General features: G+C 35.9%; 1 protein-coding gene across 1 annotated transcript in view; it reads right to left on the reverse strand.

Annotated features, from left to right (window-relative positions):
- The window catches only part of THSD7A (thrombospondin type 1 domain containing 7A), a 256,577-nt gene that overhangs the window by 77,654 nt on the left and 155,307 nt on the right, over positions 1-23,616 (reverse strand). The window contains exons 8-9 of the mRNA XM_048952274.1: positions 18,391-18,546; positions 15,659-15,862 (exon numbers count right to left, since the gene is read on the reverse strand). Coding sequence (XP_048808231.1) covers positions 15,659-15,862; positions 18,391-18,546 — 360 coding nt within the window. The remainder of the gene's footprint in view (positions 1-15,658; positions 15,863-18,390; positions 18,547-23,616) is intronic.

Here is a 23,616-nt window from a genome sequence, read left to right on the forward strand (position 1 = left end):
TCCCTTCAATTTTCTCAGTTAAAGCAAAGAGGGAAGCCAGAAATAGACAAATAATGCACATCAATTCCTAGCAGTGTAGCTGGTGCCAGCACCAGGATTTCGTTTTTTATGACCATGGGACTCTCTGTGGAGATTATAATCTGTTAGGGAGGGAAGAGATCCTTTTATCTAGAACAAGCAGGGCAATCTGTGGCAACAAGCTGTCCAGTCTAGTGAGGTGAGCTTTAAACTGAAGGACTTAGGGGGTTGGGTACAAAAGGGGAAACGCTCATGCCATTGCATCCGCCAAAGGAACATGCCAGGCCAACAAGAACAGTGACAAACGTCCTTTAGTTGCCTCCCGTGACATGAGCCAAAAGGCCAGCCACCTCAAGGGTGTGTATAGCTATGAGGGATCCTCTGCTCTCTTTTCTTCCCCAGGGTACCTGTCTACCAATTAATGCAGCATAGGGAACAAACTGGAAGAATTACACATCTGGATGTTGTCAGAGGGCCACAATCTCATTGTGATCACAGAGATGGGGAGGTACAACTCACTAAGACCAGCAAGGTTATGTAGACGAGTTGCTCTTTATGTGAGAGAACTACCAGAATGTATTGAGCTCTGCCTACGGATGAATGATGAATGAGCGGAGAGCTTACAGGTGAGAATTAAGGGGCATGCTAATATGGATAACACTGTTGGGGTGCTTATTACAGGCTGCCTGATTAGAAGGAGGATGTTAATGATGTCTACAGATAGCTGGAATTAGTCTCATAATCACAGATGCTGGTTCTCGCAGGGGACTTCAACCACCCTGATATTTGCTGGAAAAGTAATGCTGCCAGGCACGCATCATCCAGGAGACTTCTTCAGTGCTTGGAAGATGACCTTCTGATTGAGGTGGTAGAAGAGCTAATAAGGAGAGGTGCTGCTCGCCATATTGTTACAAACAAGCAGAAATCTGAAGGATGGGGCAGCCTAGGCTTCAGTGAACATGAAACAATAGAGCTCAGGATCTTATAGGGAAGAAACAAGGCAATTAAGTATGGCTTCCTACCCTGGACTTCACAAAAGCCAATTCTGACCTCTTCAAAGACTTACTTGGAGATATCCCATGAGTGAGAACACTGGAAGGTAAGGGGGCCCAAGAGAACTGGTTGACATTCAAGCACCATTTCTTTGAAGCTCAAGATCAGTACATCCCTAGGTGTAAGAAATCAAGCAAAGGTGGCAGAATACCTGCATGGATGAAAAAGGAATTCATGGAAAAAACTCGAATGGAAGAAAGTGTATGGAATGTGGAAATAGGTCAGGCTCCATGGAAGGAATATAGGAACAGTCTCTGGAAAGGACAAGGAAGGCTAAGACCCTAGTGGAATTAAATGTGAGGACAGAGGTAAAGGACAGCAAGAAAGGCTTCTTTAAGTACGTCAATAGCAAAAAGAAAACCAGAGAAAATTTGTGTCCACTGCTGAATGAAGTGAGTGCCCTGGTAATTTCCTTTATGAAGAAAGGCTGAGAGACCTGGAACTGTTCAGCCTCCAAAAGAAAGGTCTGAGGAAGGAATCATACCAATGCGTATAAATATCAAACAAGAATCAAGTGGATAGAGCCAGGCTGTTTTCAGTGGTGTCCAGCAGCAGAACAAATAGCAATAAACACAAATTGCAGTGGAACACAGGCAGTTCCATATGAACTTGAGAAGGAAATTCTTTACTTTTGAGGGTAACAAAGCACCAGAGCAAACTGCCCAGAGAGGCCGTGAAACTAGTTCTCAGGAAATATTAAAAACCCATCTGGACACATTCACATGTAACCTACCTACTCTGGGGAACCTGCTTTATCAAGGAGCTGGATTAGATGATCTCCAGTGGTCCCTTCCAACCCCTACCATTCTGTGATTCTTATAAAGCAAAGATTACTGCTTTCAGTTCTATTGCTTGGGTAGCTAGCTGGTAGCTCTAAGTGTTAAATCAGTTGGTAATTCCCTAATCACATGCCTTTCTTGCAATTGCTTTTGCTAAGTAGAATTTGCATTTAATTAAGTATGTCTTAATTAGTTGATAGTTAATATTCTTGAAGTCATTTTCTTCTATGGAGCCTAAATAGAAACGGCACTGATTTTGATGAAGACAAATACTCCAATGTTTCTCACATCTGTTGGTTATGCAAAAATATAAGAAAGTTGCTCTAATAGTTTAATGATATGAAAATACTGTTGAATTGTAAACAGTTGTGTGTGTGAAAATGTACTGTCATTTTGGTTTCACTGAAGAATTTCAAGAAATATCAGTACTCGTTACTAATAAAAAAAAAAAGAGCAGTCAAGCCCATTATTAAAAAAAAATCAACGCCATAATTTCATAAACATAGCAGGATTTTTTAAAAAATTGTGTCAGCACAAGTACATAAACCTTCATATCATTTACTCCAATTGTGACTGCATATATAGAACACACAGGGAAGGCCATCGATTCCTCCTTCACTATGCAAATAATAGGAAATGCAAAGACCTTCAAAAATATGAAGTTAAAATTTAAAATGTTTTAGACTTTTATAAAGCAAACACTTGCAATGGAAAAAAACTATCATAGCAGGAACAACTGAAACCCAAAAGGAAAATAGCTGGGAGTTTGGAAACCCACCATATCATGTTTCTTAAAGGAAGGATTACAGCATGTAAATATCTTGAGAAAAAAAAAAAAAAAAAAAATCTGAGATTTTAGTTTCTTAAACAAACATCACATTTTCCAGGCATGTAAACATGGAACACTAATTTTACAAGCAGTATTAACTTCTTGATGATGAATGATTATGTACAATCTTGAGTATTCACCTTAAGCAAAAAAGAATTTTGAGTAGTGGAAAGGTACTGACTTTAAGAATCCCCACAGAGATAGGAAAGTCTAGTTCCAAGTAAGGTATGCAAGCACTTCTATTGCTTCTGTGTAAGTAGACTAGTACATTCTTGCACTGTTCCTCAGCTCTAGTTTAAATGCTAGCATGTTTGATATCCTTCCTCACAATACAACATATTAGCAGATCTGTAGAAAGAATGCAGATACAGGTAAGACACTTGTAAAACACAGGTAATTAATAGAAAAGCTGAAATATTTGAAAACCGTTCTGCTGCTGACATGAGATAGTTCTTGTTCCAAAAAAATCTTTCCTGTCCTTTAGTTCATCCAAACTTTCAGTCTCACACAGTTTTTAAGAAAAGTGATCCTTTGCTAAGAAATCAAGTTTAGTATTCCTTAACGTATCAGGTAAAGGTAAGGTATTGACTGTTTATAAAGTTGTTACTTCTACAGTCAAACTCAGAGTTAATGTTCCTTACTTCAAAATAATGAAAGCCACAAAAGGACAACTCTGAAGCAAATTAAGAATGTGTATACTTCTTTCTTAAACTGTTTCAGGTAGAAAATATCTTCGGATGCACTTGGGCATAACTGATAAAAATAATAAACTCACACATTCATATGCATTATTAATGCCTCCTGTAATCCCATTTTCATGTCTGGTAACAGAAGAACATATGTATTTCCCTTTATATTAGTTAGAGTCATCTATCAGGATTACAGTCATGTAGATGCAGTCTAAATTTGACAGAGAGAAATAAAATGAAGGAATAGTATTTCTTTATTCAAATAATGTTTCTAGTGTAAAATGCAGTGCTGTCTGTCACATATGTAGGAAGGTCAGACCAAACAGCAATATGAAAAAAATATTAACTCAGATATTTAAAAATACAGTAACCTGAGATACTTGACTGGGAAAAGAAAGCCAAGTTTTATTCTTTCACCACAAAAGTGCAAACTTATTTACCCTTGAACTCTTTTCTCAAAGAAGATTAAAATAAGAAAGGAGAAGAAACTTCTTGTCATCTTAAAAAGGAAAACATTGTGGCAGCCATATTCAAGTTTTACTTATTATTTATCCTATTTTTTTCCACTATTCTTTTCTAGAGTTAGTCAGGTTGTACAACTAAATTATATACATTTCATCCAAAAATGTGGAGTCTTCCAATTCTGCATATATTTACATACAGAATTGTTTAACTGGTTGTGAGAGGCATGCCAATATCAATTCCACAAATCATAAACTTTGTTACATGTGAAGCTTCCAATAAAAAGGAAATATATCATTTTTATAAATGATCTCAGTTCCTCTACTGTACAGGTAGAGGCACAGCGAGGGTGACCTCCAGTGCTAACAGTGCCTTAATAAGTAACATAGCCCTTTTATCTTCCATGCAGCATGGTAAGTTACTGAGAAAATACAGTGCATTTTGTGTATTATGCACACTGTCAAGGATTATCATTACTAACGTAGACAATTTTAAATTTTTCGCTAGTTCTGATACCATCAAAGCGCTGTATTTGAATGGGCTATTGGTAATACTATGAGTCTGAATGAAAAAAAAAAAAAAAAAGACATCTAAATAGAAATACTGAAAATTAATGCAAATTAAAATATGACTTCAAAGGAGATTAGTTGAACCGTATTAACATTTTGCATGGCTATCCTTGTTCAGAATGAAAGTAAAACATCTTAATAAACAGAGTTTAGGCCACTTTAATTTTGAATAAGAGAATTCACATGTGCATTTAGTATAGTTTAATATTGCTTCTGAAGGTCTCCAAAGAGCAGACTACACTTCTCTGGGCAACTTGTGCCAGTTGTCCTTCACTTGCACAATATAGAAGCACTTACTAATGGTCATGGGGAACTTCATAGTTTGTGTCCATTTCCACTTCTCCTGGCAGTGGACAAAGAGCCTGTTCTGACATCTGCACCTTTGCATCTCACAGCAGAGGTGCTTCACGCCCTTAATCATCTGGGTAGCCCTCCACAGAACTCCAGTATGTCTATGTCTGTTTTGTACTGAGGGGCCCAGAAATGGATGTAGTACTCCAGATGTGGTGTCACCAATGCTCAGTAGAGAAGAATCAGCCGTCTTGAGCTGCTGGTAATAATGCAGCCAAGAATACTGTTAGCTGCCTTAGCAGCAAGGGCACATTAGTAACTCATGTTCAAGTTGGTGTCCCTCATGGCTCATAGGTACTTTCCTGCTGAGCTGCTTTCCAACTGGTAACTCCCAGCATGTACTCAATGCCTTAGGGTCAGGTTCCTTGGCGTGACAGCATGACCATGGGGCATATAAACCACTCCCCACTTGCAAATTAACTGAGGGTGCATTCTACATCATCATCTAGATCATTAATGAAGATATTAAGCAGGAGTGAACCCACTGCTGGCTTCCAAACAGACTTTGTGCCACTGACCAATATCCCATGGGCCTGGTTGCTTATCCAGTTTTTGATACACCACACTTTCTCCTCATTCAGTTGATACTTCAACAGGTTCTCTATGACAGTCTTAGAATGGATGGTGTACAAGGCCTTTCTGAAGTTTAGGAAGACTATATTCACTGTTCCTCCTGATCCTTAGACCAGTCATTTCATTGCATTAGCTTATCAACTTGGTCAAGCATCACTTCCCCTTGGTGATTCCATGCTGACTACTCCTGTGCAGTTCTTCTTCCTGCGCCCCAAAATGGTTTCCAGAATTAGCTGTCCCATTACCTTCCAATGGATCAAAGCTCACTGGACTGCAGCCTAGGTCCTCTTTCTTGCTGTTCATAAAGATAAAAGTGACATTTCTTCCAGTTTTCAAGCGCTTAGCTGAATTACCATGATTGACCCAATATTAGAGTACCCTTGCAACTATAACTGCCAGCTCCAACAGTGCTCTTGGGTGCATTCACTACCAAGGGTACAAAGATGATACGTTTTTAGCAAAAAATCAGCTTCACTTCATAGTACAGCACACTCTTAACACAAGAATACCAGTTCAGTATTCTCAATAAAGATCCCAGCAGAGTATCTGCACGTTTCCTAAAAAGAGGTGTAAGATTTTCCAACCTCGACAGGTACTTGAAGCATTTTCATAGTTCATTTGTTACTGTAGTTTTACTAAGTATGATAAAGAACAGAGAATGCAAGCATATTGATCATAACCAAATGCAGTTGCCTTCTAGCAATAGATAAGCCAATCAAGCAATCTTGATACAAAAGAAAAAGTAAGTTTGATGACAGGCTATGGTGCCATTGAGAATAAAATCTATATTAGTCTCGGGACCAAACAAGATCAATACGTCAGACCAATAGGCCATTTTAAGCAGAGTAGAGAAGAGAGGAAAAGTGCTGAAAGAGCTATAAGGAAATAAGAAGGTGCAAATCTGGAAGATCAGATCTCTTTAAAATTTATAGTGTATTTCTAAGAACACTTGACAACAGCAATTCACCATAAACAGATACAGGTGATCTCAAGATTAGACTTCACTATTCCCAACCACAATTTAGAAAGCAAGAAAAAGATTCTTTAAAAAGTACGGGTTTAATAAATAAATAAATAACTCAGTTTGTTTGTAAAGTGTTACAGAAATTTTACTGTGCATAATAGTGAAAAAAATGTCTTTGATTCTAGAAATATTTGCAGCGCAATTTTGAACATTGGTAAAGAATTTAGGATGTACTGATTGGAAAACAAAAGATTAATCTATTTTAAAATAGCATTATATCTGTTTGCTTATAAAAGGAACTGGAATTATTTCTCCAAGGGTATCATCAGATTTTTAAATGCATCAGACATGAAGAAGTGGAAAGCTGTACAGTTTTGAAAATTATAACATACATTTTGTTTAAGTATTATTACAGACATTTCACTCTTCCCTCCAATGACTGAATGGAGAACAAGCTTAGGAAAAAGTTAAGGAATATCAATGTTTTCAATAAAAAAAATGACTTAATTCTGATGTTCTTCTAAATTTGATTAACATTCAGGGATCTGAGCTACAAACAGAAGCATGAGAAGGAAACAACAGGCAAGACTATAAAAACTGTAGCATGAAAAGCATGACAGCTACCTTAATATCCATAGAAAGACAATGCTTGCTAGTCAATCCTTTCAACAGTCTCTACACTGAGATGCAAATCTTTATATTTTAGACAATTACCTAAAAATGCCTATTTTTGAAGAAACACTAATTATCTATAACTTTTATGATCTTCAAGCTTCTAATATTCTGCATAAATATGAATTTTGGAGGATAATTTCAAAAATTTAAGCTCAGCAATTCACAATATTGCATCACAGATTTATTAATAAATACTCCAGCATAGAAGTTTCACCAAATATTGTCCTTCAGCATTTAAATATCATTCTTCTCTGTTATGCAAAAGCATAACCCACAGATGATGAGAATGACTAATGACATACAGTTGACAGAACATTAAAGTTTTCAGTTTGTCAATTATCTAGTATCATACTGCTATAAAGTGGCAAATTCATCGATGTGGGATGCTTCTTGCAATTCATATATACCTGTAACCTAAAAAGGTTACAAGAATAAGGAAAAATATTTTATGCAGTAAAAGATTATTATAAACATTTTCTTTGTGTTATTCATTCAGCTGTAGCTAGTCACTCTAGAGACTTGTCACTCTGTATGTGATATGACAGCTCAATTCAATCACAGTTAAAACAGAGGACTCAAGAGGTGTAAAGGGGATCACTACCACTGTCATGTTTACACATTTCTGAGGAGTAGTTTTATAATTAATTACGTGGATGCTTCTGTCAGTGTCCCACTACTGCCAGATTAAATGCAGTCTTTGGAGAACATCTTTTTATCCATCTTGCAATGAATAACTTCTCATCATTACAAGTGGAAGGCACAGCATGCCCTTAGGCTACTCAGACTGTGAATTAATCTTGTCTTTTGGAAATATTTTCATAACCAATTCCTGTGTAGAAGACTAACCTGCACTTCCACTGTTTTTCTTTTTCCCAGCCTCTCAGCATATGTATTCAGAGAAAGAGCTCTCAGTAAAGCAACCAGAGGTAAATACCACTATACCTTATAAACATTTGCTAAATAAAGGAAATATCATTGCCATGCAGGAAAATGAAAAGTAATAGGAACACATTTGAGAATCTAGGGACGTCACAACTTTTAAGCTTTAGTAAATTATGCAACACTAAAAACTCTCAGAAATCTGATAGATTTACATCTGCTTGATAAATTACTTGCAACCCAGTGATAAATTAGGCTTTTTTCCTTTTTTTTAGGCTTTTCTTTTTTTACTGTGTGTGTGTATACACACACACAAACTCAAAGATACTCAGAACAAGGGATTTTAAGTAGATTGTAAGTAATATTTTTTCCTCATAAAAACACTAATGCAGCAGCTTGTTATTTATAAAATATAAATAAATAAATATATATATATATGCCTAAAACCATTAAAATAATACCAGGTATCCAATAATTCCTTAGGAAAGCTTTACACTGCTAACCCATTAATTATCGCAATCAGGAAGCTAAGCAGTAGGAAATGCTAGCATTAAAGTTGCCTTTGTATGAGGCTTTTTTTTAATTATTATTGTTTTTAAATAGTGTAATCACATGCTTCTTATTTTTCTGCTGGGTTACTTCCTCCTTCAGTTCACAGACTAGAAGCTCCTTATGGCTATCTATTTGGTATTTTCAGTTCTACTGTCTTTGTTCAAAGCCTGAGCCTATGTTTTATTTACAACACATTAATTAAAAGCATTATTAAAACAGAATTGGTAATTTTTTCCTAAGATCTTTCTATGATGGCAACCAGATGCCAAGTTTTACATTTATTTTCCAAACACTTTATGTGCGACAGGTCAGTAATATTTATATTTTGCTCATGCTTAAGAAAAAGAACAAAATTAAACCCTGAAGAATGATACAACCAAAGCTAGTTGTCTAAAAGATAAAGCATTCATTACTACGAAATGCCCCTTAATCCCCAAAGGAGATATATCTGTTTCACAAATCAGTAGCAGGTTCTGTGAGGAAAACATCATATAAGCACAATTAAATAATTAAAGACTTCATCTGCTACATCCTCCTTATGATCAGGCTAACAACTTAAATTTCCTACTTTTTAAGGTCTTGCCTTTGCAAGCTACATTTCTTAATTTTGACTTACTACTTCTTCCAAATTTTCTAGGGTTAAAACAGAAACCAAGTGAAAAACAGTAATTCTGCCATAGGTATTGCACTGATCCTGGAACATGTACTATTCTGCCCAGAGATCTCATGAGACTAAAGCTGGAGTAGACCAACACACTGCATTCCAGTTCTAAAAAGGAATATTTTCTTTTTCTCCATGCTTCTTGTCCAGCTTCATTCTCTAGACACTAATTCCAGTCCACTACCTACTGCCCCTTCCACCCAGCCCAATGAAGTTCTCTCCATCTTCTTGTCAAATCCTTCCTTGGGCTGTCAGCAGACTGAATCTGTCTCCAAATTAACTTCTAGTCTTAATTATATCCAGACATTTTATGTTTTCCCTTCTCTCACTTGAGTAAGTTCTGGAAAACACCAGGGACAAAACTTTCCCCAGCTCTTAATCACACTGCTTAGACAGTACCAGCCTCTCACTCTTGTTTTCCACTCCCTGTTTCATCAGATCTAATGTATAAAATTATTCCTTTCCCTCTGTAACACTTTTGTGGGTGTACATAGCTGAAATTCTGTCAAAAGCCACCAATCCCACAGAACAGGAATGGATCAATGGAAACACAGGAGAGCGCTTCCCATTTGTTCTGATTTGGAATAAGCATTGCAGCTATGTTTTACTCTTAGTTTGAAGGGGTTTTAATAATTCAAATGAAGGCATTTACACATTATCTTCAGGCTCTTTGAATTATCCCAAAAAATACTCATTTTGTGAAATCAAATACTTCTTGGCTGGTAAGAGGATTTTTATATTAATCAGTGCTCAACACAAATGAAAATCTGAAAGAAAGGTAAAAATGAGGACCTTAAGGCTTTAAAAAGAGAGAATAAATTCCTATTCTTTATTGTCTCAATGTGATAATTTCTCAACATATTAGTTTCAACACTTAAGAAAATACAGCATTAGTTTGCAGGAAGTGAGAAAAAAAAATTAATTAGGCCTATGAAACCCCTATTTTCCATTGGATGAAAAATTGACTCCCATTATATCTAATGATATTGTACTGTACTAGAACATTTTATCATACATATTACTGATCAGTATTTTGTAATATCTCCCAATAAAATTGCATTTATTTTATAGATATAATACTAATATAAAATTATTTGTGTGTATATATATATATATATATATATATATATATATATATGCGTGTAAAATCGTCTACAGGTATGTATTAAAAAACAACGCAAGTATTTTCTGAGCCTGGTTCTAAGCAGTTAACCCACAGCACAAATCTGAGACCAAAATTCAACACTACTGAATTCAATTCTATAATCTATATAATCTATCAGGTTCTATAAATTCAGTTTTATAATCCATCCAGAAGCCCATAAATACTTTTTTTACCTAACATAGTTGAAGCAAAATGTAAAGTGGCACACGAAAAGAATATAAAGCATAAAACTAACTTTCCCCAAACCCGAATAGTTCAAAATGCATCCACAATTGCCAGTCCTGTACATTCACTATGATAAAGCTTAAAGTCTAATCAGGACAGAGTTTCTGCTATGCTGGTTGCTATGAAAATGAAAACTTATTCATCAAAATCCCCCCTCCTAGTTTGCCTACTGTTATTGCAAGCAGTTACTGTAACTGCCTGCTTTTTCACCCAGATGTTCCATCAAAATCAAAAGCAGATTACTAGGAGTGTGCATCATTGAAAACATGTAGCTGCACTCTTTATGTTATATTTTGAAAATATTTGTGTTTCCTACTACAGTACTCTCTATTCCTGAATGCCCAACGAGTTTTAAGTACACAAATAATCCTCCACAAATATACTTCATAAGTAACAATGTAAAGCAAAATCATCTAAGATGCCAAAATTATTGTCTATGACATAATAAAAACCAGCTTAATTTAAAACTATTTTTAACTTAACCATATTCATTGTAGACTTTAACATCACTATAGGCATTGTTCACATAAAACATAAAGTGCAACTCTGTATTCAAATACATTTGATGAACTGGAAACAAAAGTGTACTGTAGTGACATCAGCTGTAATAGTTGACTGCACTACCTAGATGAAAGTCTAATTTTGTTTTACTTATTTTTTTTAATTGAAATCATCACATCACAATCCAGGCTAACTTTTTCAGTATCTGTTGTGGTAAGTGAGGTATTTAAGTGATCTCACATAAGGAAATTACATAATGTTGTACAAACACTAAAAGCATCCATTGTGATGTGGAATTTAATAGGGGTATGTTCACTTCCCTAATGTCAGGATGAGAGATAGAAAAGGAATTGGTATGATATATTAAATGCAACCTTTCATCGACAGAAGAATTATCAATTATAAAACTTCCTGATTCCATGTACTTTCAGCAGTACTGTGTGCTAAATTCTCCTTGTGTTCTTTTATATTAAATAAAGCAAGTCCCATTAAGTAGAAATGTCTTAAGAATCCAATGTATGAAACATTCCAGTACTCTAAGAATATCAATTTTAAAAACTTTAAAAAATGTATTTTACCATCAGTAACAAATTCTGATGTTTGCACCCAATAAAAACATTCATTTTTTATGTTGTCAGACAAGCCAAAACAAAGCAAGCACAAGATATCATATGTTATATATCTTGTATGTTTACAATTAAGAACAAAGCATCCATCACATCATACATTTCTTTAAAATGTCCACGATAGTCTGCCAAAAAGCTGCCAGGCAGAAAAGAACTGTTTCAATCAATTCCATAATGACATTAGCTGGGAAATTAATATTGAGAAATGATGACTAATGCACATATAACCAGGTTCCTGTAAGTGTATGGCAGTATGTGCTGAAAGAAACTGTCATTAGCCACCGTATTTTTTGACTAATTGACTGCTGAGCATTGGCCAGAATCTGTTCTTGGTTCTCTTGTGGAATTACCTCAATAATTCAATGTAATTAGGTTTTGAATTTGGCTCTTTATTCTTCTTAAAGAACTATGTCATAAAGTGACACAAAGTAGGTATTTTATTATTAAATAATCATCAAAAATCCAATTAGACTGATGGTTTCTTCTTTCAATCTGCACAGCCACATAACAGAAATGGCAAAAGAAATAGTGTCTTTAAACATAGGCATTCCTATAGACTTCCATTCAGTCTCAGCATTTTCCCTTTGTGAAACTGAATGAAGATTAACGGCTACTCATTTAGCAGATATATCAATCAAACCTCAAGTATACAGGAAGTACCATATTTTAAACTATCCAAAATATTTTAAGTAAAAATGGTTGCACCAGCAGATCAGTTTCTTTGCTTTGAAGTTTCCTCTATATATTTAAATAGATATGTATTGTAAAAAAGATAAAACCACAAGTTGGAAATTATTCAACGAAATAATAGATGTTATCAGAAATCTATGGACAAGAATTTAAAATACATGAAGATGTATGTTTTCTGCAAAAATTCAGTAAAAAAAATTTCAGAAATCAGTGTTTTCGAGTCTAGAGAAAAATAAAGTGATAACTTCCTACAGGACCATCTTATAGCTTTCTAGACGATCATGCTAGCTGAAAAAAAAAAAACAGAAATAAAGGAAATTTACACTGCTCTTCCTTGGATTGAAGTGTTGGAACCACTCCATGCAATGCAGTTAATCTAATCTGTTTGAAGTTTTTATATTTTTATATCTAATCTAAGCAAAACAGGTTCATTCCCCTTCTGCATGTTTTAATAAACTACTAACACTTACAAAAAGGGCACTGCTCACATCACCATACACTGCTGTTAATGGGGCTTTAAACTTGTTCTCAAGCCTAACAGATACATGTCATCCATATATGACCAGATACCGTAAAAGAAATTGTGGCCCTCAGCTACATAAACAGACATCTGTATATCTTTTGCCTAGATAACTTTAAAAACAATACTGCTATTTCAAAGAGTTGCAGGCATTTGCACATACACAAAGAGCCTTACTGTTGCCATGGCTCCCTCTCCAAAGCCAGCCATCACTCATGGCTGAAAGCCAGAACAGTAGAGTTCTTCCCCTTCTCTGTGGAGCCAACTGTAACCCAACAATTAGTGAGCTTGAACAAGGTCCAGAGGAAATTTCCCCTTCGAAGAAAGATCCATTTTATCAACAGACATATGCAGTGGTACGAAGGCCATTATGCTATAAAAACTGTAAATGGATATACTTAAACCTTCCTACAAAAATGAGCAAGTAATCTCACGCTAGTATCTGAAGATCAGAAACACACTAATGCCACAGCCATTGCTGGTACCTGTGCTAGACTTCAGCCCAAAGGCAAAAACCTGAAAATATAGAGAGCAAGCCATCATTTTGTAAACATTTCCACCAGCAGTTAATTTTGCAGATTTGAAGGAAAATTTGTCAGAATTTTGCTTCATTTACATACTATCAGCACTAATGTGTCCACCACAGTGGAGAATTGGCCAGCTCTCTCACTGTAGATTAAGTCTTTAAAACACACAGAAATATTTTTGAAACAACTTTTTTTCACAGATTGCCATAGCTACAGAGAAACAGAGCAAATCAATCTACTGTATTTTTCAGTACTTCAGATGGGGCCTCTGAAGGGCAGAGTAGAGAGGGACAGTCACCTCCCTGTGCCCCCTGACCACCCCTCTTCTGATGGAGCCCAGGATACCTTTTGCTTTCCGAGCTGCAAGAGCACACTGTTGATCCTTACTTTTTTTTGCTTTTTCTATACCATGCTATTCTTTCTCAGGAGTCCTAAGCAAAATCCGCCTGATATTACCGATGAAGATCACAGGACATCTTTTATTATGATAAGTAAGGGATTACGATGAAAAGATGGGAAAATCCACTGCATTATCCTCCACTGCTTTTGCATTCTGTCACAAGATATTGAACACATATCTTCATGATTGGATCTTTGCAAATGCAATATGATTTACCCTATCACTGAAGCTGTGCCCACAACTATTTAATCTCAAAGACTAACAGGCACATAGCCAAAGCTAGAATTCTCACTCCTAGAACAGATTGCTGATATACACAATGCCTATATAATTTCAGTAATATATACTGCCACACAATTCAGAAGGACTCAAACAGAAAGAAAAAGATTAATACTGGGAATAAAAAAAAATGCAGTCACAAATCTTTTGAGACAAATTTGGCCAAATTTTGTCTATGCATTGCAGAGAACAAATCCTGTAAGAATGAATCAGAATGCAATACTATATCCATAAAATACAGATAAAAGTAGCTTCATTGCATGCTCTGTATTATGTTTATAGTTAATTGTAGTTAATAAATATAAATATACATAATCTTTATCACAATTTATTAAAAAAGTTACCCTGATCAAACATTAAATATGAATAAATACCACTACTCAAAACTAATGGGAAGTCACATTATCCAGAAATCTGAAACAAAAAACTTGTGACCCAAGTTGTTAAGCATGAAAGCCCAAGATCTAAATCTCCCTATAATAACCTCTTACTACTTCTGACTGATCCAATTATCGAATATCTTGTGCAGTTATTAAAAACCAGGGGTGTCTCCTTATTTAATCCTCCACAGGGAGTTCAAATTCTCTTACTGTAACTGCTCTAAGTCAGTACAATTAATGTAATTCATATGCTATGTTTGAGCAGACTATAATACTAATAATGAATCAGGAATGTTCTCCCAACAGTAGTTCTTGAGTCTCCTACAGTTTGAAGTATTTCATTAACAGTTTTCAAAGTTCACTTTTACAATTATGTCATGCAAAAACTATTTTCCCACACAGAAGGATGACTGAATAACAGTGGTATTCTTTTTGACCTCTTCAAGAGGCAAGTCATCCTGGACTGTCATATCAACTTCTTAGCACACATCAAACTATGCTTTCCAGAAACTACATTACTGTTTTTCTTTCTAATGTGCTTACTGAAATATGTATTACTTTATTCACACTTTATTTAGCACTGTCCTCAGTAAATCAGTAAATTGTTAGTGGGATTACATCAGGGAACTCATTCAAGTCAGTGCAGGCATACATTTGACCTACTGAAAAAAAAGCTGTTCCTGATATACTTCTTTCAAAGTCTCTTCAGGAACCTCTGAAAACCTACATTGTATAGGTTGATTGCTGTGAAGAAGCTTAATTCTAAAGAAACTACTGGGCTCATCTTAGCTAACAAATTGTAACATGATAGAAAGTACAGCAATGACAGCAGAGCAGCAAGGTCTTGGACTGCAGGAAGTAAGGATTTGCACAAACGCTACAGCCACAGAAACAAAAATAAAGGAAAGAAGCTACTTACCTTTGGAAAGCCTCAAGTACACAGAGATCTCCAGCAAGATACCCTTGTCTCCACTGCCAACTGTTAAATAAGGCCTGGGAAGGGATAGATCCTGGTTCTGCTCCTTTCAGAGGATCCACCCCTTCCATGCACCTGAGCTCCCCTGGGGTGGCCTTGCCTTCCTACCAGGTGCTTAATCACTGGTTCAAGCTGTGACTTAGCATTTCCACTAATCCAATATGAAAGGACTTCTCTCTTATCAAGAACTGAGAAATCTGAGAGAAACAAAAAATGCTTCTCTTTCAGATTGCATGTTACTGAATATGCATGCATACTGAATATGCATGCATATTCAGTCTGGGCTGGTATAGAACATTAGAAAAAGCATCTTACCATCACTGTTGACACAGATGACGATAGGCACCTGAGTACCAGGGCCACATGGTTTCTCATTGTCAGGAACACACTCCTCCAGCCCTACAATCCTCCAGTCATAGCATGAGGGCTCCTCACATGGGATGGCTTCCAGCAGGTGAGGGCAGTTTCCCGTTCCTCCCGTAGGCTCATTAGTGATTCGCCGTTTCCTTAGTTTAAATCCTGAAATATCCATGAGAATATAAATGGTGAAATAATTCAGTTATAAAAAGCAAAGTGGAGAGATTTTTCTCTCTCTCTCGAGAGAGAGAACTGTTCTGTTTATCTGTGCACAAAACAAACAAACAAAAAAACCACCTAAATGCTCAATGCAACACAACCTTTTAGATGATTTGGTAGAAGAACTCATCACAGAAAGAAGTAAAGCTTAACAAGTTCTTTAAAAGTTTTGAACTGATTCAGTAAGCTTTGCCTTCAACTCTTGTTTGTCCTGGTTGTATACATTTTCGAGAAGACAGCATTTGTTTTCTGTGATTCACTCTTGCTGGATCCATCTCATTTAACAAATCTTCACTAGGTTCTGGCTTGCCATTTCTCAAAGATGGTGCTTGTTATCTTCTTAAGAATTTTCAAATAGAAATAGAATATCAAATGAAATCAGCTTACAAACAAACAAAAGTCTAACTTGCCAGTATAAATAAACTGTAGAAAGAAAAGGAGAAAAGGATGAGGTCCTATAAATTCCTATTTTGTTGCTAATTAACATAAAAATATTCCCTTCCATTCATTTACAGAATTTTCTTCAGACTGTATGAACTCATTTTGAATAGGAAAAGTTGAGAAGCCATTATGCAGTGTGACACGTGTCAGTCTGATATCAGTCTTTCAGGACAGCATGTTGAGAAAGCCATCGTTTAGCCAGAATATGCTAATCAGACTGAACAGATTCAGCAAATAACTTCTCATGTAATAATTTTCTACAGTTTCTGATATGTATGTGATCAGATTAATTTAACATTGGCAGCTTTCCACACCTTTTCATAGGTTCCTTTTTTGTCTCAATATTCAGGCAGGTTAACAATACTCAAATATTGTTATAAAGTGCTATGTATAACTCCTTTGTTTCTACTAAGAGACAAAGTAAACAGGAGAGAGTTTTAACACATTAAGTGGAAGAGTTGATTTCTCTGTTTGGAGATGTGCCTGTTAACAGATTATAACAAATAATATTTTAATAATACATTGGTATGCATCTTTGTTTTCTCTAATCTGAACAATTTGATAAAATTAAATCTTAAAGGTCTACTGAGCTTGCCACCAAAAAAGTGATATTCCCAAAGAAGCACTCCAGTGTCTGCTACAACAAAGAAGGCAAGTGACATACAGTAAAGAACCATTACTGAAATATGTAGAGAACTTAGCTTCTAAGACTGAGAGGGCCTGTACAACTTCTATATCATTTTTGAAGAACTGGAATCACACAGAAAGTTGACATATATAACATGAAAGTATAACATAAAAAGCTGACTTTATGTTATTATATGCTTGAAAATTTTACAGCATGCTGATGATAACTGTATCATTGCTATAAAACAGCCGTATCAAACAAGGAATGAATACAATAAATTACAGTAAAACAGATAAATTAGGATATTGAAAAATGCCTAGTACAGAATGTCATTTCATAGCAGAAAGATCTTGTTGAGCTTTTTCATATTTATTGATCATCTTAAGCAAAGATAACCTGTGTCATGGTTTTGTGTAAAGTACATCCTAATATATTTCCATTAGGCAGGGTTTAAAATTAACATGTTACTTGTCTACTGTACTCAGAAGAGACTCAATCCAATGGGTTTACACACTGAACTGCTTTTTCCTTTTTGGTTTGTCAAGATTGGATCACATTACATATTGTGTGACAGCATCATAAAACTTGTGTTTGCTATACAGATTGATATGTAACTAGCAGCATACCAAGAAATAGAATCCAAGCTAGCATAGTAACTGCACTTACTCCTTCAGGTGGACATACAGAATGGCCCTATCTTATGATCATTTTCAGTCAAGGAGCTAAATCTGGATTCTCAGCTTGTATCAGATAATCGTACTGCAACAATGAGTTGGCCAGTTTTTCTAATTTATGACCAAAAACCCCAAAGACTTTTTAAATGTGTTCCTTGTCACTGCATTCTTGCCTTCGTATTTTAATGTTACTCTACTACAATATGTTCTGCACAGGAATGAACTGTAAAATATATGTGAAAGCAGAAACCAGCACAGATGTACTGTTATCAGAAAAAAAAGCAAAAAAAAAAGTGTTTCTTAACAACAGTGAATGATCCCATCTCTTTATTAGTGCATGCTTCATAGTCTATCAGTGAATTCTTAAATTGTCACTGAACTGTAAAATCTTTTACTGACTTCAACACTATCTACCTCAGAGTCTGCTTCTACCTTCCGAGACAGTGCCAGAACTGTGTTGCACACATATTCAAATTATACACTTTTTGTTTGAGAATAAAGTTTAAAACTGGAATTGAACTGTAACAACCCAAATTGTCCTTGAGAGCCTAGTTATTATTTTTGCAAGCTTTCCTGGAGAAATAGTGCAAAATACTTGCAATTTGATGACTTTTTTTGATGCTGAGAGGTACTGGATGTACTATACACATTATGGTGACTGCGCAGACAGAAATGTTTTAGGAATATGAAATATTCGCCATTAAAGGTTCCACTGAATATTTACATACCCTTCTTGGCCTGAGGATCATCACAGTTTTCATAGGTGCATGGTCCCCAGGCTGACCATGCTGAGGTCTCACACTCTGTAGGACAGGGGATATGGCACAGCTGCGAGGTGCTGGGAAGAGGTCCTGTACACAGTCTACGGTCCACTGGCCTCGAGGCTGTCAAAAAAAAAAAAAAAAAAAAAAAAAAAAAATCAACATATTTCTCATATGTTGCCAGTCATGATGCTCAGCTCTAAAATGGCAAAACCATCCTTCATTCAGAAAGGCTGCTATCTCATCATTCTCATCTGAGGAAGTGATATGAAGTAAAATGCCTGTATTGAAAAAAAAGGAGACAGAATTCAGTCAACAACACACAGAGGCATGACCAGAGTCAAATCCAATTAAGTGGGATCAGGAAGACCGTAGATATTGCAGCACCCTCTTGGACTTAGACCTTTCATTAAATGGATTATGTTGTAACAATGGCTGTTCACCTTGCTGTCTGCATAAACTGATGTCCTGCTGTCTCACTGAGTTATGTTTTCACTGCGCTAACTGAACAAAAAGCTGTATAAGTCCCTTTTCTCTTATACGATACTATAATTTCAAAAGTGTGGTTCATGAATAATTGGAAGGTTATTTATAAGCTAAAACCTGAAACATAATCAAAATAGTGACAGAATTTTGTTTTTCTTTTACTCCATTGACCTCCAAGTGCACACTCAACAATAAGATTTGTGCAATAGCATTTCCAGTTCATAAGTTTGCATATAATATATAGAGATACAATTATCAAAACTTTGCCCAAGATAACTGACTTTTCATTACAGTATTATTAATTCATAAAGATGTCTGTGAAGGCAGTTTATTCTGTTTTTTAATGATCTGTAATGCTTTGTGATAGATCCAGCCATCCGGTTTCTTCCAAACTTTACAGGCCTCACTCTTTTCAATTCCTGTTTTATACAAACGTTCAGACATATCTGTTAGGTGCCAGATGAAATCACTGAATTCACAGTTTACCACTTCATTATGAGCAAGATTTTAAACCTTTTCCAAATAAAAAACTTGGCAAAATATTAGATTAAGCAGAGAATATTTGCTAGAATGCAAAGTGAAGTTTGTCATGTTCATCCTCCTTGTCCAGCTAAAGAAACTTGCAGTTCTTAAACTTAAACTCTCATCCTACTCCCTCTGGACTTCTCCACACGTAAGTTGTCTCATTAATTTTCTATCACCCCTACAAATATTCTCCCTTGGTGGAAAGACTTATGTGACAAAATATATTCTAAAATAACTTTCTACTTGAATGAAAAAAGGATGACAAAATATCATTCAGAAAAAAAGATATCAATAACAATAAATTAAATTTTAAATTAAACATCAAGTTGTTTAAGTATTTATAGATGTGCCCCCCTTTCCATTCAGACTTTCAAAGCAGATGATCTTTCATTTTAAAGAAAAAGCACTAAATTCATACTTTTTAAGGGGAAAAGAGAATGAAAAATATTAGCCTCTCTAATCTCGTTCCCTGTTTTGCCTCCTTTAGCACAGTTTTACTTTTTCTCTGAGTAATGAAGGCATGAAGATGGCAAGTGGTCATTAAAGATTACCGCCTCCAGTTTACCAATCTCTTAACACAAAATAACAGCAAAATATTATTCCAGCACTTTTACAGCACTCTGTTGGAACTAAATATTATGATAGAAAATTGAATTTTACAATAAATTTGACATGCACACTTAAAATGTATAATAATCAATACAACATGCATATCTACTGTAGAACATGGAATTAAATAAACTTAATTTGGAAGCAATTTGAATTATATTGAATAGATTCTAATAAAAAAAGAAAAAAGCAAAACAGTAAATGTTAACCATACTTTTAAACTTGATTTAATCAGGAAATTGTCCAAGTGAGACAGTTGAAATTAAGAGTCAATTACACCCATGAGACAGTCTTGCCTCAGAGAACAAGGAAAGCATTCATAATAATGCCTTGCTTCATCTCCAGCCTGCATCAGGATAAAGCACTCATCGTCACACTAGTTAATTGTATGGCACTCAGAAAAGTAACAAAGATCTTTAAGCTTTGGAAGCTTAAAAAAGCATATTTTCATATCACAGGCGTTCCATATCTCAGCCAGATTTTCTAAGAGTCTGCAAAGAGAAGGTGCTACCATGCTACTGTAATAATTCATTGTCAAAGCCATGGTGGATTCAAGCCAACCTGAGATGGACATGAAAATCCAAAATTGAAGGAACTTTGACAGCGCTTGGCTTTAGAGAGATCGACTTAAGCAACAGGAATATCACTTCAACTTTTTGAAGATTTTTGTCCAGTAAAAATTCTATCAACAAAGAGTGTTAAGTAAACTACTCATCAAAACACATACTGAAAATATCTGCCTTTTCCATCATTCATTAGTGTGTAGTGTAAATAACAAATCCTTTGGAGACTTGTAAGTGGTATCAATAAATCACTCAAAATGCTAAAATACTATATAAATGCTGGTTTCAAGAACATCATTGATGTTTGAAAGTCTAACTCGAAGTCTGTTATGTGTTTCTTTTAAAACAAATGAATTCAACACTAGGATAATTTCCAAGTTATTAAAAAGGCTTTCATCTGCAGAAGTTGACACAATTTCATATTCCTTCCTGGTTACTTGCTTTCACAGCAATCAATGGAAGGAGGCTTCTCCAGCAAAAGTGCTCTCACTCCAAGAAACACAAGAAAAATCCAAGCTCAGGACACATCATGAACAGCAACAAGGTAGTACAAGTTCCTCGCACGTTTTTCAGTAACGTTAAATGTTGTGATCAAACGACAAGTAATTCAGGACCTGATCCTCTTAACAACCATTCAACTGTATGTATGTAAGCAGTTCCTTTGTGTTTAACAGGACAAGGAGCGAGTGCTTGTAGATGTAGAATAAATTTAGAAGAATAAACTAACTCTCTTCCCACCCTCTTTCTACACCATGAGTTTTAATGGTACTTGGAAAAAGATGACACAGCCTATCTCACAGGCTTATTCTAAGAAAAACTTCCTGACTAAGCCAGTTAAGTGGACAGGTGAAGAGATGGAGAAATTAAAGTAGATGGCAGAATGACACTGGCCTCCAGGAATCTTGACTGTCAGCTAATTACTGCATCCTGCACTCCTTCTTCATCAAGTCGACATTTATAAATTCTGATAGCAGACAATACAAATTGGAATGCTCTGGGGAATACTAGTTCAGGTAAGTATTATAAGTTAAAATGCTTACTGGAACCCTAGTTTGGTGTTTTAAAGCCACAAAATGTCAGGAAATGGCAATGAAGTAATTCCCAGCACTCAGACTGGAGGGGATGTCAGTTACTCAATGAAATTCTTCAGGAGTGAGCACATGGAATTGTTTGAGCTTCCTAGGCTGGCTAATGAACTTCATTTCCTTAAGTCCAGGCCTGACATTTTCAAACTGTTCTTAAATTTTATGATAATTCACAAATTCATTAAACTCCTTTAGAGCTACATAAACATGTCAATTATATACATACAGCCAACATAGTTTCCCCAGAAGGGACATTGCCTCCTTGGTGCACTTCTGACTGAAAGGCCAGGTCAGAGGCCTTCATTTACCTACCTGTTATTTCAAAAGTGATGGATAGCAGAGGTGCAGCACTAGCCTTCGACTTGCTCTGTGACTGACTTTCTGAAATAACAGGGAAACGCCACCATGAGTATGCAAGAATGGATGTCTTCAAAGATCCCTGACTGAGATAGTATTAACTATTAGCAATAGCAAACTGCTCTGAAATGAAGGCGTTTCCCCAAAACTAACACTGATAGTTAGTTTTGCCCCATCCTTAAACTACCCCTAGTTTTCAAGTAGTATACACTGATTTGCTTGTTTTGCAGAGCACTAGAGCTCTGGCCTTCTTGAATCCATGGTGTGAGGGGAGCAGAAAGGAAGAATGGAGACACAGCACCCATTTAAACCTGCTCCCATGCATGGAAGCATCCCAGAGCTGCTTTGTAAGTAAAGATTTGCTTCACCCTGAGTTTGAGCTCTTGCAAAACTGTTCTCATGTTTATGCATCCACAGACTAGCTACATTTTAATCAGCTTTCTGGGACCTGCAGAGATTACCTCTGGATGGGCTCTGCGCCTTCCTGTCACACTCTGATAAGGGCCGATTTCACACCCGCCTAAGCCAGCGAGACTTCACAGCCTACCCAAATCCTAATCACCATACTGAACAGTAAGCTGCCACGGATTTCATTGTTACTTCTGTTTAGCTGAGAGTTCTTACTTCTTTAGTCTTTGGCAGGAGCGGCAAAACTTTGTTCCACAGAGGCGATTTACTAAAAGCCCCAGGGCATTTTGATTTGCATTAGATGAAGCAGCTTGAAAACACCTTCTTTAATAAATATAGATGTGAAACCCATTGTGCATACAAGTCACATTCTGCTAGTCCAAGTACTCAAGCTGAAAGAGATTTAGGCACTAGCACTCCCCACAAACTGTGCCTTTAAGAGCAGAAACCTTGCTACCCTGCCTCTAGCTCAGCTCCAGGTGCTGCATTACACATGGCTCTTACAAGGATATCCCTTTTCCTGGAGTATGTGGCTGTATTTATTTATCTATTTTAATGCTCTTGTATGTTTTTACAAAACAGCTACAAAAGAGGATAGATAAAATTTAATTAAAAGCTAAATGCAATTAGCTTAAGTCACTGACATACCTAAATTTATAGTGTTGCATTATCATTCAAAAATAACATAAAAAACTTGAGTTTTTTTTCCCTCAGTAAATACACTGCTAAGCTAACTACAGAATATATCTCCTAAGCTACTCTCTATTTTCCTATTAAGCCCTACAGGCTGTGACAGTGACAAAGAGTAATCTCTAGTTCAGTTTGGGGAAAAAACAAACAAACAAACAAAATTATTTTGGCCTTAAGTCTTCAAAGTGTCTTAAAAACCTGACCAAATCAAGAAAAGAAAAGAAGTCCCTGAAAATGAAATGTAGTCACATTTTCACACATTTCTACACTGAGTTTGCATTCCAGAATTGGCATATTATGTCTGCATCTCAGTCCTCACAGGTTCATCATGTAGCTCAAGAACACACAAGAGAACTGCTGTAGGCGAAGGAACAAATCTAATATTTCTGACCTTCATTCTCACTTGTTTTCTAAGTGAGAGATATCCTCATAAGACAGTGTTTTTCAGTACATATTAAGGAACAGTAATT

Source organism: Lagopus muta, chromosome 7, assembly GCF_023343835.1.
Source record: "Lagopus muta isolate bLagMut1 chromosome 7, bLagMut1 primary, whole genome shotgun sequence".
NCBI lineage: Eukaryota > Metazoa > Chordata > Aves > Galliformes > Phasianidae > Lagopus > Lagopus muta.